The sequence below is a fragment of the Tigriopus californicus genome, chromosome 7 (assembly GCF_007210705.1).
Source record: "Tigriopus californicus strain San Diego chromosome 7, Tcal_SD_v2.1, whole genome shotgun sequence".
Taxonomy (NCBI): Eukaryota; Metazoa; Arthropoda; class Copepoda; order Harpacticoida; family Harpacticidae; genus Tigriopus; species Tigriopus californicus.
The window spans coordinates 12,704,773-12,721,281 of record NC_081446.1 but is presented as its reverse complement, the minus strand read 5'-3'; the positions used below and the strand labels follow the sequence as shown (position 1 = coordinate 12,721,281).

Sequence of the window (16,509 nt, the reverse complement as noted above, 5' to 3'; positions counted from 1 at the left end):
TACTACATACCAAGTGAGCTCCCGAAGGCTTAAGATATTATCCTCGTACTTACCCCCGACAAGCATGGCCATAAGCACCACACCGCAACACCAAATGTCACAGGGTTCGGCTTGATAGGTGCTCTTGGTGAAGAGTTCAGGGGCCATGTAGGGCATGGTTCCACAGGGGCGTTCCAATTTGCGTTCCTTGCCCTTGTGCCGAAAGACAGTGGCCAGACCAAAGTCCGTGAGTTTGAGCACGTCTCCATCTGTGAGAAGAATGTTCTCGGGCTTGATGTCTCGATGCACAATGCCAATGGAGTGGAGATATTCCTGAAACAAAGAGCTTGCCTTTTGAACACACCACTCACTACACAAGTACGTTAGTAGTCTTGAAATTTTGATTGAGAACGGAGGAGGAGGAGGAGGAGGACGAGGAGGACGAGACTACAGTCGTCAGCGGTCAAACCAGTTTAGTCGTACTTGGATCACATCATTTGGATGATCTTCATCTTTAGTGTGTTGTGCATCTACACTCCCCTATACAATGTATGTGTCAGCGTGTGTCTATGAACACAGTCTTACCCAGAACACAAACAAGGCAGTGTTACAAACACACACAAACCAGTCAAATAATAATACTTATGATAATAAGTTGTCGTAAAGTAATATGGACGGACAACACTCGCTCCACGTGAACCTCTTGGGGTACTAATCAGACTTGGAATTCCACGGGATGAGCACAGACGGGAGATGCCATGACGCTCCCCCTCAACCATTTGGTATCCAAGACCATGGAAAATGAACCACCACCATGCATCCTGGTGATACCAAAGTGGTTGCGGAGCAGCCAATAACACACGACACTCACCCACTCTCTATTATCGATCCAACCACCGCATTCCAACCAAGATTCTTCCACAGATCTGACAAAGAGGTCTTGGAATGTGTCCACTTTTGTGACGACATCCTTCTTCGACCAACTATCACTTTTTGCCTTTGTTGTAATCAAGGATAGTACTTTATTCCTCACACTAAAATCTAGATACAGGACAATCGGCCGACAGGGCATCCTTTTTTCAAACATTTCAGCCCATGTCACTTGTATATATTTTTATGAACGGGAGTTCCCCACATCTGAGAGGGTAAGTAGATCAGGTTCCAAAATATTGGACGTAAAAGGCCTCAGTCTTTGATGTGAACACACGGCCAACAACAGCTACTAATACACATGACATGCGGGTTAATCCCAGATCCTCTCAAAATTAAATTGGCTCTCATCCCTGGCGAACTGTCACTAAAATCCCGGTCGAAGTTTCACCCCGGTTAGTTACCAAAGCCAATCAGATTAGAAGACAGAAGCATGACTCGCTTTCAAAATGGGATTATTTGCGAGGTCTGGATTTTTTTTTAAAGAAAGGCCCCAAGGAGGGATTTTCTTTCGCGGATGCCCTCTAAATACTTGTTCAGTAGAACTTACCACGGCTGATATTAACTGAAGGAAGAAGCTTTGGGCCAAGTTTTCGGGCATCCCGAGACCAGGTTCTGAAAGAGAAAGCAAAAGGATGAAAATATCACTCGGGGAAATGGTAAAACGATCTTGATTAGCGAGAAACATGAACCACTGGGAAAGACTTAATGGACCATAATTATCTGACAAAGCCGTGCTGTTCCACTTTAAAGAGGATCATGTGCCCACACTTACACTCACTCAGGTCACGGATGAGTCCGATTACAACCCTTGAGCGACAATTATGTACTACGACCGAAGGAAAATCGAAGGATCAAAGAGGGATGATCCTTAATGGCATTACGAACAAACTTGAGAAGGGTTTATGCTTACCAATGCGATCAAAGAGCTCTCCTCCATTACAATATTCCAAGAAGATGAATTGAACGTTGCGCTCCAAGCGAGCCCCATAACAATTGACAATGTTCTCGTGTTTCACTACTTTGTGCAGAGCAATCTCCTTCTGAATCTTCTCAGAGTCCATGGGTAGGAAATCGGGAGGAGGTTCCACCAGATTGGTGGGCTCCGACACCCCTTTCTTGGTTGTACTTTGATTCACCCACACTTGCTTCATGGCACAAGCCTCCCCGGTCTGTTGATTGACCAAGAGGTTGACCTCGGCAAAGGTGCCTTCTCCGAGGATTTGCATTATATGCCATCCTTCGATGAATTCCCTCATTCTGGCGGTGAAAGTTGGATTGGTCACTTTAATCCGTTGGCAAATTGATGCCTTATTTTGGTGACACAGCTGACAAGCTACACGCTCAAGACGAAAACAGCTGATTTGACCGGCATGCCCCGACAGCTGACCCGCCTGTAAACAATGAAAAGAGAGGGGATTTAAAAAAGCGAAAGGCGAACAAATCAGCAAGAAGAAATAACTGTATTCGCAAGAAGATTTTTTTTGATCATAATCTCCGGTAGTATCAAATTGAAATTAAAGTCACGTAGTAATGTATGTACAACTTTTACTTGTCTTATATATAGCAGATCTGGGCTAACCTTGGCCTGTAATAAAGTCTACCATATAACAAAAAAAAAATTAATTTGATCTTTAAATATGCTCCTATGAGAAAACAGCAAACTGTTTTCTAAATGGAAATGTTCCAATTTGATCTAATAGAAAATCATCCGCGAAAAAAAAGCACCGCTCTTATGAACAAAGAAAAATAAGTGCATGAGGTCGGATTGCATGACACTATAGCTCCATCCAAGCAATCTCGCTGCACGAAATCAAGAAGCGTCAACCCTAGCTCACTTTCGTGATTTCAAAAGAAATGTTCTCGTGTACGTTAAAGGGGTTCGTTCATTTGGCTGCATTTCGTGATCATTTCATTATCAGATGCACCTTTTGTGATGGGACGCCAAACCATGGTTCGATCTCGCCTAACCGCCCCCTCCCCCCCTTCCCAGCCCCCTTACTCTTCCCCCACAAAGAATCATCGTGGTCGTCGTCTCAAGCCTTAAATCTCAATGTACTGTCTCTTCTCTTATGATCAGCAATGCAATGTCTCATGCGGCCTCCTTCCAACCCAAACCCTGATCCGAGGAGTACTTTGGGTTGGAAGGAGGAGGGGGGCAACTTGCAAGTTTGGGCAGAACGTGAGGCGGGACGACGGACGAGGAAGACGGCAGAAGAATGAAAAATCCCCTCTGACTGACTGGCCTGCTGGCCCCCATTGCTGCATGACTCGACACAAAACCTTGGACCTCTCTCTCTCTCCTTTTCGTTTGCCTCCTGGTTCACCTTCGAAACGAACAACTATCAGGGGGTTCAATCATGGTTGGGATGGAGTAGAAACCCACTCTCTCCCCCTTCGAATTGAGTAACTAAACTACCTTTGCATCTACTACGTACAGACCGTGCGGCAAACATCGGCCAACCTAACAAACGGCCAATAGTTCCATTCAAGGATTTGGTTGTTGTTGTTGTTGTTCTTGTTGTTCACTTACGAATTACAGGGGGGAGAGTCCGAAGGACCGAGGAAACAAGTTGTAGTCGATGCTAAAACGAATGCCACCATTTCATTACTCACAAAAAAACACTGCCAAACCCGCCAATAAATGATTCAGGAACGACATTGAACCTCATTGCCGAAGAATCGTGGGGTAATTATGTGCCATAAAAGAGGGGACCGAACGACACTTGAAGACCTCTCAAATGAGAACAATTGGTGCCAAAATCTCTATTTACAACCTGTCTACAAAGTTTACAAGGATCTAATGGAAGAGAAATGACGACAAGAAATAACGAAATCCTCTCGTCGGAGTTTTTCCCCATCCCAAAATTGTCGATGATCAACCCAAAGAAAAATCTTCATAATCTCGAAGCCAGCCGCAAATTTAGCCTCGAGCTTGAAAACCTACTCGGTGTTTTAGTGCGGAAAAGGACCCCAATTTTAGGGCCAATTATCGCGCTTCGCGCCTTAATGGGCAATCAAGGGCAACCATGGCTCACTACTCGCCAGAGGGGTGGCACCAGTACTGACTCTTCTCTTTTCTACCTTGACAGATTGGACTTGACAACTCGGGGGTTGGTGATGGAGGTGGTGGAAGAGGATTGGGAGGTTGATTCCATCGGATGCAATGAATTTTGGGAGGGTTTGAGACCTCCCAAAGGCACATGAGCCAAAAAGGCCGCTTTTATCTCAACTCGATTGGACAATTTGGTCGGAAGAGATTTGAGCAAAATCGCAATTGATTTATGGCTATTACCCTCACGCAATGCAATCTGCGACCGACCTCCCAAACCAAATTGGTTGCTTTCTGAATATTATTAGATGTAGGTTCTCTTACGATAAGATCTCACATCACTACCTGAGGTTGTTCATGACTGGTTGTCTTACCAGAGAGGGATAGAGGCTGTTTTTTTTTAAGCAGCAATTTAAATTCCTCCTGTTTTTGCCCCCAAATACTCAAAAAAGGGTTTTCAACAGACGTGGTAATTACTGCCTTCAACGTTGAAAGCAGACACAGCGGTTGACTAAATAAATGCTAGTTTTCGCTGGATCGCTCTCTAACCATCATCATAATCATAGTCATGATCATGATCATCAAAAAGAGAAAAAATGGTAACCTTTAGTGCAAAATTTGATTTTACCCTGCGATGGAAACCTTCTCGAACCAACCGCCCCCCCTTCCCCTCCCCCTTCCATACCCAAAGGAAAATGAAAACTTCCATGGATAAGCAAGCTCAGTCCTAGAGATACTCATCGAAACGTCAGCTGTCGATACGGATGGTCTGGCCAAAAGTTGTCATGGGGTGACATCTCGTTGCAAAGAATTTCGACGGCGTTATCTCGGATTCTGATCAGAAGAACAGGTCCCACAAAATCGAAGCACGTCACTGATGTGAAAGCTAAAGTATTTTGATTTGCTTGGGTTGACTAATAGATACCCAGAAGAACGGACTGACACGTCTTGGAGATTAGAAGACCACGATGAAGACGTGGCTTCTCATTTGACTGCTTATGAAGGAACCACTGGAGACTGGTTCAAAACCTAGCCGGTAGGTTGAAATTAAGACAAGTGCTGGCAAGCTACATAACGGGATGGATATGTGGCACACATCAAATCGAATTGTTATTGCAAAAATGGAATGAGCTGATCTCTTTGATCTGAACCATTTGAAGCACCCTGTGGCGGTTTGACTGCCTTATAGGAACAATCGCTTTCGTGTGTCTGTCTGTCTGTCTGTCTGTCTCTGTGCTTGCTTATGTACAATGCACGAAGCTATGCGCCTGGATGGAGGTAGAATAAAAAATCCTGCAGCAAGAAATACGAAGGAAACATTTTTTGATGCATTCCTAACCGCTATCTAGTAAGGGTGAGTGCCTGGCTCGGCTTTCAGTTGGACGAGGCTTGGCAAAGAATGTCCCACTCAATCCAGGGTGATTGGAGCCCAAAATTGTGATCATTCAACTTGATTGAGCAAAGGTATTTTCTAAGGGGGAGATCACGCACTGTGGTGTTTTCACGATCGAGAACCTCCAGCCAGAATGGGAACCATTCCCTCCAATGCTCGGGTTTCCGCAGTGTTAATCACGGAGTACTATAATTAGAATAGTTGATCACCTCGCTGGAAGACGGGGGAAGGGGAAAAGTGCCGAGGGAACCTCCATATCAATCCCCATTGACAAAAAATGTCAAGCCTCAAGTGGCACACTTGGCCTTTGTGGAGCGTCGGAGGGGGATTGGAACCAATCCTCGTCAGAGGCCTCCACTCAAATGGGCCAAGTCTCTGGTACTTTATTGAAGTACTATATCCTCGACGGTGATTAAATCCAAGAGAGAATCCATTTGCAGTACGTTTTCTGAGATTGGCTCATAAACTTATATCATGGATGATGGCGCTGGGCGTCTCTGCCATGGGAAATCAATTTACATGCCATTAACATGATCATGAGAGGCAGTGCACTGTAGAGTGGTGCCAAAGTGATCAAGCAAGGTCTTCCAATAGTAGACTGATCCAGTGGATTCAAAGGGATTTTTTTGTGGTCCAATTCAGATTTCAAAGCGCAGTCGATGACTCGTCTCGAGTCCATTGTTTGGCTTCTTCCTTATCAACCTTTTTTTTAAAAGGCATCCATCAAAAATCGAGCATAAGCATTGGGGGTCACTGAGCATTCGAAGGCTGTGTAACTCAACTCATTTTTTAACTCTTTCCATCTAGACATTTTGCGCCAGAGTTTTCCGTACGTATACGTTCACTTGGAACCGAATTTCCTGGATTATAATTCCCTCCTCGAATGGCTCGAGAATGGACGCTGGCAACCCAATGCTAATGGTTCGAAAACATTTCTCTCTTCCCATGATTAATGGCCATACATTTTGGTGTTTTGAGGCAAGAGAGAAAATCGACTGGGTCGACGGGGATTAACATGTAAATGGAATTGGAGGCATTCCGCATGTTCCCCATCTAAATCTAATGATAATCTGATTCAGAAGTCTCGTATCTAGTGTCTGGAATCAAACCAACGCGTCGTTCTTCAAATCTTTCAAAAAAAACATCCAAAAATGACACATGGCAACAACTCGTTCGTTATTCTGATTGAACCGCACTGTCCCCCGGAATGATATCATCAATATCAAAAGGTCAAATCGACTGGTGATGATGAGTGCAAGAACAAAATAATGGCCACACATTAGAAATCACGACAAAGACGGAGGGAGGCCAGCGGCCCTTAAGGAGCGCAAAAATCCGTGACCAGAATTGCATAGCTCTTGGATGTTCGAGAACGTGCATGCACGAAGAGTGGTAAGAGTGGTGAGCAGGGTAAAAATGGGCGCGAGGCTTGAAAACAGTGTTTGCAGGCAGTGTGCATTTGGTTAGTTCTCGAATTGAACAATCGTTCTTTCGAGGTGACAAAATGGAGGGAGACAGAGAGAGACAGAGAATAGAGGGACACAGTGTAGATGTACGTAGATATAGAGACAGACAGACAGAGAGAGAGGTCTTGGATGGAGGGGAATTTGTGCGCCTCCAAATTTGTCTTTGCATCGATCTTTGGCCTCGCGACGACCGTTAAATGGTCCTTCATTCTCCCAATTGGCAACCCAAGCCATAAAAGGAACGAAAAACGACCAAGACTGTCTTTGATGAATTAGAACAGACTCCGTGGCACGACCACATAGAGCAGGGTATAGAGCCTACATCGGTCACGTGAATAACTTCAAAGACTTACCATCTTCGCTCGCTTGAAGCGGGTGTATTTGAAAATTGTTAATCCGGAGCTTGTCCAACTTTGCTTCGTTGAGGACGAGGAAGGATGCCTGACAGTTGATCGGATTAATTCTCGACCGTGTCTCTTCCCCAACCTCGTCATATATCCATCTTCTTGATGCCATGTCACATGACTTCGTCATAAGGATTTCAATTATCCCCATCCTGTCAGTCAAGAGTTGCCAAACTAGACGAACTCCCAGGGTGAGATTTCAAACCTCTCACTCAGGAAAAGGAGTAGATTTCTAGGTTGGCTTCACAAATCCGTGGAAGTTGGATTGCTGGTCGAATGGTTCCAAGCTCTTTGAGTAAACAAGAGAGGTTCATATTCACTCACTGACTCCATGAAGGACGAGACAAGGACTCCTTGGAGTGAGAGGAGAGGATGCATGATTATTGTCGCTTGTCCAATCATCATGTGATCTTCGGCGTCTATCTACTCGTGGACACAACTCCTATCATGGACCAATGACTGAAACAAGTTCTGGACAAACTAACACACAGATCGAGTTTTCAAGTCTTCCAAGCTCAGGGCCGACCCACTTGCGAGATGAAGGACAATATGCTGGCTGCGTTTTGAGCATACAATAACTTGATCCACAACTTTGGAAGCAAACTCGGAGTATTTCCCCTCACCAACACTCGGCCACTCTTCATTCCACGAATCGAGAGAGGAAGACAGAGAGGGAATTGGGGGGGAAGGGCGAAGGGGTCGTCCGTGTAGTTGCAGAAATACATGAACTGTGCATGATGATTCAAAAATTCCAGTCACACACACTCACATATGTTAGACCTTCGAGAGAGAGAGAGAGAGAGAGAGAGAGAGCACACATTTCAAACACTTGTCCCCTCTCTTCTCTTCTCATGGAGGAGGAGATGAGGAGGAAGATGTTGCTGACGATGGCGTTGCCGTCAATGGACTTGGAAGGCATGAAATCGAGCCATGGGGCCATAAAACATTGTCCCCAAACGACGTCTGAGATGACTGAGAACGATGATGTCCATAATCCTCCAAGAGTTGGCGATGACCATGGTGATGGTGGTGATGACGTTGGTATGAGCGATAATGTCAAAGAGCCCTCACTGAGATGTCACCGATCGTCTGACCTCTGACCAACTGACAAGTGAAAGAGCAAGAGAAATGCCAAAACTCGGATCAAGCAGCCCTGACAACAGCTCCTCGAAGCCCTTCTTCCCCTCAAAGCCTGCCTTGGCCATCGCCGTGAACCGATGATCTTGGGCGTTTTGGAGGGGAGATTGAGGCGAAGGGAGAGGGAGCGGATTTGAAGCCGTTCAAGCCAAAGCACCCAAGATCCATAGGGTCTGTTCAAGCAAGCCCTCTTTGCACAATAGGTGGCTGTAAAAGTGGGGGGGAGCAGAGGAGGGAGATGGCAAGTGATGCAAGCCCCAGCAAGGCAACGCACCATCGCCACTACCACCACCACGACCACTACCACTACCACCACCGCCATCATCACCACCAACCTCTACGTGCTACCACCTTGGGCACCCAAAGACCTGTTATAAAGAGTGTCGAGATTTCGGCAAACGATTGCTTCCAGCACATGCAAGGCAAGACAGGATTCGACTTGGAGGATTTCATAGAGTAGAGTACCACGACTGCTCACTCTTCTTACAACTATTACTATTTCTTGGGCTGTTCTATGAGTGCTGCTGCTTTTCCTGCTGCTCCCTCCCTCCCATCTGAAAAGCTTGGGGGGCTTCGAAGAGGAGAAATAAAACTGGCCAGTTCTTGGCCACATTGGTCCTCCTCCCTCTTGGTCTTTTAGCCCTTCAGAATTTCATGCAGCATTGAAAGTGCTTGTCGTTCATAAAAGAAGGAACTGGATGATACAAGAAGGAAGACGGTGGTGTGCATATCTTGAATTGACATTTGAAATGAAGCCAATCTCGAGTTGATTTCTAGGTTCTCCCGTGCCATGCAATACCGAATGGGGATAATCTCACAAGAGTCAAGCAAGCATCATATCACGGGAAACTCTAGTTCAGTCAACAACCAATGCCTATTGAGCAAGCATTTCAAGCCTCCGTTTAGGCGACTCTCCTTCTTCGAGGGCCAAAACATCTTGGTGCACTTTGCCTCATGCGCGAAGAAGGAAAACTCAGGGCAAAATCCGCACCTTCAAACGAACGCAAGAAGTCCATGATGATCTGGGAAAAGGGCCGGAAAAATGGGGAGATTTCCTAGTACCCTAACTTCTGAACAAGGTCCTTCTTTTTCTTCTTCATCGTTTTCTTACCGAGCTACATCGACGATGTCGACGACTTGGACGTGGGGTAAGATTCTAAGTGGCAGTAAGTCCGAGCCAAGTGCTTGGTTTGGTGCTGCCTTGGGAGCTCGGGAGTGAATTTTTACAACCACTCTCTTCTCGAGAATGTACGGAGGGCATGGGCGATTGTTCAGAAAATGACGTTAGAATCTTGTTCCAAGCATGGATGGACGTCGCGACTTACGACGAGAGCCATCCAGGATGAATCGTTTCCAAGCAAATCCTATGACAAGCTCCGATCCATCCATCCATCCATCTATCTATCTTTCCATCCTTCCATCCAATGCGGATGAGAGGACGGTGGTGGCTGTAATGTTCGAGAGGTAAGTAGGGACGATAGAGGATACCCTACTGAACGTATTGTACGGTACTCTATGTAGTATAATATATGTGCGTGGTAGCGGGCGAATGAAGAGATAAACGTTCGTACCTTCGTAAAGGGAGGCTTCAGGCCATTCACGAGGAGGTCAAACCGAGAGATGGATTGGACATGTATCATGTCAAAGTAAATATACAACACCCTGCCCTCAGAAACTACCACCAACTAACCAAACAGTCATGTCCTATCAAATCATATCTTTCATCTCCCATGTATTTCGAGGAAGCCAACTCCTGGTCCGTCCTTCCAGCGTGCTTTGGGCATTGGGATAAATAATAGATCTGGTCAAGAAGTTCGTCCAAGAATTTCGTCCTCATGCCAACCGCCCCAAGAATGCATAGATGGATTGCATCAAAGCCGGGCAAAAATGTAGCTGAATCGAGCCTTTTTGGCCTGCAGCCAAGCAATAAAACCATTTGAAGTTCAAGAAGAATTCGCCTCATTCTCGAAACATCCAAAGTAATGCGAGGCCACAAACTCCGACTACCCCTCTCTGAATCAGCAACTTTGATTCTTCATCCAAGGACAGTCCACCTAAGTCAATATCCATATTTCACGACAAGAAATGCTCCTGGTGGGACCGTCACTCACTCTACCTGTATCCATACAATATGTACAATAGTATATGACGCGATACCAGACTTGTACTTTGGCCAGACTCAAAAATGGAAAGAACTTTCTCGTTCCTTTCCTGATTCTGTTCTGTACATACATGGAGTGTATACCATGCCCGAACTTGAGGATGTTGCGAGCTGATGCGCCGAGGGCCAGGAAAGGGGGGGGGTTACCCCAAAATGAAAGATGCAACAGCCGAATTGGCTGGCGGACCGGCTTTGCCACTTCTATTATCATCACCAGCATCCCAGAGCGAACAAACGAACTCTACAAAGATGACGGCGACGACGGCCACGACATGCAGCACGCCTAGAGCGAGCTAGACACCATTCCAGATCACCTGTAACTAAGACCCATTTCGAATCAACAGGGGAGCCGCACTGCAATATTTCTTGCGTCTACATTGGCAATTTTGTGAGAGGGCCACTCCAGTCCTTTGATTAATTGCAGTTGTCGTCTGCAAGAAATTGGAGGTCTCCTTGTCTTCTAGCTTGAGAGTTGACCGGTTCGTGCTCGACTCAACAACTTGCCAAAATTGAACTGGTTGCGGTTTCGACCAAGATTGGGGTCCTCGGATAGAACCAAGATCAAACCCAGTGGATGGTAGGAATAATCTACTTTCTATCTTCTTGTGTGGATTCCTCTTGGAAGAGCTCCATCTATAGAAAACGACTTCTACCCGGTTTTAGATCCCGGTAATAAAGAATAAAGCCGATGCAGTAAGTGGCTCTGAATCCCATTCCGGGCCAAAAACCAATGCGAATGGTAACAACTCACATATACATAGGCACTAGAGCATTCATTGGTTTCATTAAGCCATGCATGCATGCCCTCTGAACTGAATGGGCCTCGAGACTCGACGGTTGTGACAAATGGTATTTATGAAACAAAAATAACCAGGATCGCCCAAGTTGAGTCTTGAATGGGGGAAGGAAGGTGTTTCGAACGCAATAATGAATTTGGGTTGGAATTGGAATGCCGCCGATTGGCGTGCGTTGATTGGAGTCATTAAAAAAGTGGATTCGGGAGAAGTCGGAGAAAAAGTCCGAGCGAGAAGGGGAAAAAAATCTCGGCGAAACAGGTTCCAAGATAACGTTGAGATGGTACTCAAGCCACGGAGGCCAAGTCAGAGGAGATTGTGTCTTGGTCAGCCGATCTGGTTGTGGGACTGTCGTCTCTCTGCCATCCAAATGAGCTCTTCCAGCTCTCTAAAATCTTAAGTGCACATCATAGAGTGCGACTTAATCAGCAGATAAGACGCTCGCAATACAGACGAGCAATTCCTCTTTTAGGAACTCATTAACCTCTCGCCAACCTTGGTGTGACGTTTTGAGCATTGGCTTTGGTTCTGTTCATCATGACCAGGCAGGGCCCGTTCCGAACGGATTGCTACATCTGTGATCAGACCAAGATTTTCCACCCCAAGCACCGTAATCTCAAAGCTATGCCGTAAACAAGTCTGCAGAGAACCAGCCCTGATTAAGTTCAGCTTCACCTGTTAAAGAGATAAAGCCAGCCAGCCAGCCAGCCAGCCAGATAGCCAATGGTTCATTCACCAACATATTTGCCTTACCAATTAGCAATGATCGAATGTGCATTCCGAAGGCAGATTATTCAACAAAGCTGGGGCAGTCGAAGACGATCGGCCTCTCTTCAATTTTAGCGCTAACATGGCGAAGTGTCTGTCAGTCTGATTCTTAGTCAGCGCACTAAGAGAAAGGCTTACCATCCTCATAGCCAAATATTTGAAGTGAGATGAAAAAAAAAAGAGCAAAACGAACTTGAGTTTGAACTTTCAATCCAATAGCCGCTCTTGAGTCGGTTTGCGAAAATGGCCGTGTTTAGCGAGTGTGCCCACTGCCTACGCACTGTCGGTCGTATTTGCCGGTTGGATTGGCGAAATGCCTCAAGCTTGAGTATTCATTCATGGCTTGGGCTTCGTAACGTGTAACGTGAGGCGAGGGCAGTAAAATGCCTCTTTGGATTTGTCGCCGTCTTGGCTGTCATGAGAAAGTGATGTGAAACTGCAAAAGAATGTTGTTTTGTCTTCACTCCCGAGTGCCTTGGACACGGTCTGGTAATCTCAGGTCATAAATTCTTCTGACAGTGATTACTTATAAACTTCAACTATTGCGGGACAAACCTGTTGTGGATTTACAATCGAACCTTAGGGTACTCATCGGGGAGAGCCATCATCATGCACCATCATGACCAACTATCAACTAATAACTATCTCTTTTGCCTCACGTCTCATCGTTTGCGGATACGAAAATGCGAAAGGTTTTGACAAATGACAATCCCGCATAAGGATAAGGAAGCGAGCAGAAATGTGGCTCTTTTAGGGGGTGGAACCGACGACTAAGTACCTTCATTGGTCGAGGAGGCTCTGAAGACCTTACTTAATGCAAGATTGCTCTGACGAGGAATTAGAGGCAAGACCTTGCTTTCATTGAGGGATTCAATGGCATGTTTTCATCGCTTCCCCTACGACAACATATGGCATTGATGAGAAGAGGGGAGGCGAAAACGAATGCTTTAAATTGGGTTTCTCGTCTTTTAAACGATTCTGTATGGGTTTGGTACTACGTACATACATGTAGAAAACCTTGTTGCACCTTCAGGGATCATATTTACTTTCTTTCATAGTGACATTCAGACAAGCCGCATTTTATATGACTCATCAGCCTTCCAGAAGAATAAGGGCCTCGTGAGTAAAACTTGGCATCCACCTCAAAGTAGATTCAAGCTGTCATTTTCTGCAATTGAATAGTTAAGTCTTGGCAGATCCCCACTACCAGGAACTCTCAGATGAGCCCAATCCCACCGGCATCCATGGATTAGACATGAAAAACGAAATACCAACTACTCCGTTCAGTTCAGGCTTTATGAGGCACGACAGATTGAAGACCCTGAAATCAAAGGCTTGGGTTTTTGTGAGGCCTCGTAGTCGAAAGAGAGAGAGAAAGAGAGAAAAAAGTTCATGCTCTTCTGCTTCGTAACATACGTTACGCCAATGGCCTGGCTTGTTGTAATGGTACTAAGCGAAGTAGGGATGATGGTGGTGGTGATGATGATGATGACGATGATGCACAGAGCCAACCAATGCCATTACCAACGCTTGGCTTATTGAAATTCAGACCCGTGCTGTGTTCAAGTCAGCGACATTTTCTAAAGTGAAACCTCGTCCAAGTCCTCCTCCTCCTCCTCCTCCTCTTCTTTCTCCTCTCCTTCATCTCCATCTTCGTCGTCATCTTCTTCTTCTTCTTCTCTTTCCTCTTAAGCCTTGAAGATTTGATGCCACTTGACTGCTGTCCAGGGTTGCCATAGACATGTCAATCAATTCAGTTTCTATTCAAACCAGGTCTCCGAGTGGAGAGAGCTCAAAAAGGCTGATCGACACCAACGCACTCATATTGGCTACCAAGAAGCGGGCTCTAGGAACCCTCAAGATATTCTTTGGAAGTACGAGGTAGCAGAAGTCGTAGTGGTAGTAATTGTAGTAGCAGCTCCTCCATCCAATCCATCCATCTCTGAATGGTCGGACTAGAAGTGAGAGATCTTAATCTTGAGTTTTTAAGTGGCTGTTCCGTGATGAAGAAGTGCCTTTGAATAAGTGAGGACCGTGTCTAAATAAGGCCAGTAACCACCACCACAACCACCACCATCAACGAAACAACAATAACAACAACACGTATTGCTTTTGGAGAGCAGAAAGGCCTCGCCTCAAAATATCAACGTGAAGATTCCAGAGACTTGTGAGCTGAAATATGATATGGAATTGTTTTGGGGCGAGTAGATCCTTCTGAGCGATCTTCAGAAAGAAACAGAATCTTGACCATAGCAATTCAAACCAAAAGATCTATTAGTCCAAAGTGACTTCAATGAAGACACCCAAGGTAAACGTAATAATGCACGCACGCTACTGGCATCTCACAGAGTACGACTTCAATGCATTTCCATGAATTGATGACAGGAAAAGTTTTTGGGCCCGAGCTTGGCCATTATTTTTTCTTTCTTTAAAAATACCTGCGTTTACAAACTTGATGGCACATATCTCTTCCAATGCAGTGCATACTTCAAAAAAAAAATTGTCGTGGCCCCAGGAGAGGCCCACTGGAAACGACTGTTCGATTGCTTCGTGGGTTGAATAGAAAAAAACCATGGAAAGAAAGATCCCGTTGATAAAGGAGCTCTGGCAAATTGGCTTCTCAGTTGGCCCAAAGCTCAAAAATACCTTGAGCAACGCAAGTGCATTTGACTTCACCCATTTACGCTATGCATTTCAGCACTTGATCCATCCGTCCGTCCGACCGTCCGTCAGTCCGGAGAATCCCGAGACTTGATTTCATTTCGGTATTTTGGAATGTATGGCATATCTTTGTTCAAACCAACTAGAGCCTGGAAAGGTCACAGACGGCGAAGTTTAATTTGCTCACCGCGCGAATTACACAACACATGGAATGAATTCATTTGAGCTTGATATTCAGGTCAGATTCTCGGGTGTAGTAAGATGAGGTGGGTCAAACCAACATCTGAAACCAGTCCTTCGTTCCAAACTAGCCCAAATGCTAGCCAAGATTATTCATCACCTAGAGCCATACGATGAGCTGGTAATTCTAGGAATGTCTGTAATTCGGGTGTATGATGTTACAAAGAGGATCAAGCTCAAGTAACGAGAAGAAGTGCTTGCTGGTTGCTATTATTACATGGAAACATGATTCAAAAATGGGTACGAGGATTCGGGGAAACTGCATCATCCAAGTTTGCCAGAGCATAGTGTAACGAAGGTGGAGTTGGAAGTATTGGAACGATGACGACCACGAGCACGACCACGGCCAAGAAGAGCGAAGAACCATTGGATTGGAGAGTGGAGAGCAAGCAAGTCAGTCAGCAAAGTCAGGTTCGTTCAGTGAGACAAAAGCTAGATAACCATCGTGGAGCCAAAAACGAGTTGACAAGGCACACAAGGCAAGAAGCCTCGTGGACAGCTGACGAGATGGAAAATTCGCTGAGGATTCAGGTTTTGCCGCAACTTCACTTGAGCAGACCTCACCATGGGACTCGAGCTTCGAATCAAAGCATCAAAATGACACGACCAAAACAGAGATGAAACAACCCAGTTTCCTTCACACAGGATGACTTAGATACAAAACATTGCTTCCTGGAGGCCAATGTTCACAATTTGGTTTGTGACTGATCGAGGGGGAGGAGGACGGACACTAATGGAATATAACGAGTTCTAAGACTTCCAAAAGCCTGTATGTTCTGTTATTTTGAATTCCTGCTAAGCGGTAATATGGCAGAAAAGAGTCCTATTGTAGGTATGAAGTAATCTGGGGTAAATAACAACACTAATCATAAAAACAAGAGGAAACCAATGAATAATGTCTTCCCCCCCGATCTTTTGGTACACTTTTCATTTTTGGTGACATTAAAAACCTCCCATGTTTCGCTAATTTCTCGCAAACTAAAACTTCCGGCTAACGTCACTTTGTTTTCCTTTTTCTTTCCCATTAAAAGGAAATCCGATGCTAAAAAGCAAAAACCAGCGCTACTATACAATCATATCGAGCTCAATAACTTAATCGGTGTGTTTTCCTTGAGAATTTGTCTTCACTTTCAACGAGAGCTATTTTTCACAATGCCAAAAACGACAATTGGCAGGGCTGTTCCGCTCCCCGTACAAAAAAAGTCGCAATTGTAATCAAAATTAGAAGTACAAGTAATTGACTTTTCAACAGGGATGATTAAGCTTTAGTTATCGTCTTTTCGTGCTTGAGCTTTACCTCGTTTAATTACAATTTGAATGAATGAACGATCTCGACACTCAAAAAGAATGTGTAATCTCTCTGACATCTGGCCAAATCATGATTTCGACTGTTTTCCATAACCCCAAGTATCCCATTTCAATCACAGAGAGTACCTCGGTCAAATCCCAATGAAAATGTGCGCCAAGGAAATCAATGGCCGGAAATTCCCAAAGTTCTTCAAAAAGAACAGATTGAACACACGC

General features: G+C 45.2%; 1 protein-coding gene across 2 annotated transcripts in view; it reads right to left on the bottom strand.

The window, feature by feature from the left end:
• LOC131884332 (serine/threonine-protein kinase Chk1-like) overlaps positions 1–16,509 on the bottom strand; it is a 34,993-nt gene that overhangs the window by 4,123 nt on the left and 14,361 nt on the right. Inside the window, exons 1-4 of one of the 2 annotated variants that reach the window (XM_059232074.1) lie at positions 7,174–8,097; positions 1,823–2,303; positions 1,460–1,524; positions 54–312 (exon numbers count right to left, since the gene is read on the bottom strand). In XM_059232074.1, the coding sequence (XP_059088057.1) occupies positions 54–312; positions 1,460–1,524; positions 1,823–2,303; positions 7,174–7,314 (946 nt within the window). In that variant the 5' untranslated portion in view covers positions 7,315–8,097. Of the gene's footprint in view, positions 1–53; positions 313–1,459; positions 1,525–1,822; positions 2,304–7,173; positions 8,098–16,509 lie in introns of those variants that run through there. The other variant, XM_059232075.1, reaches the window with a different exon arrangement.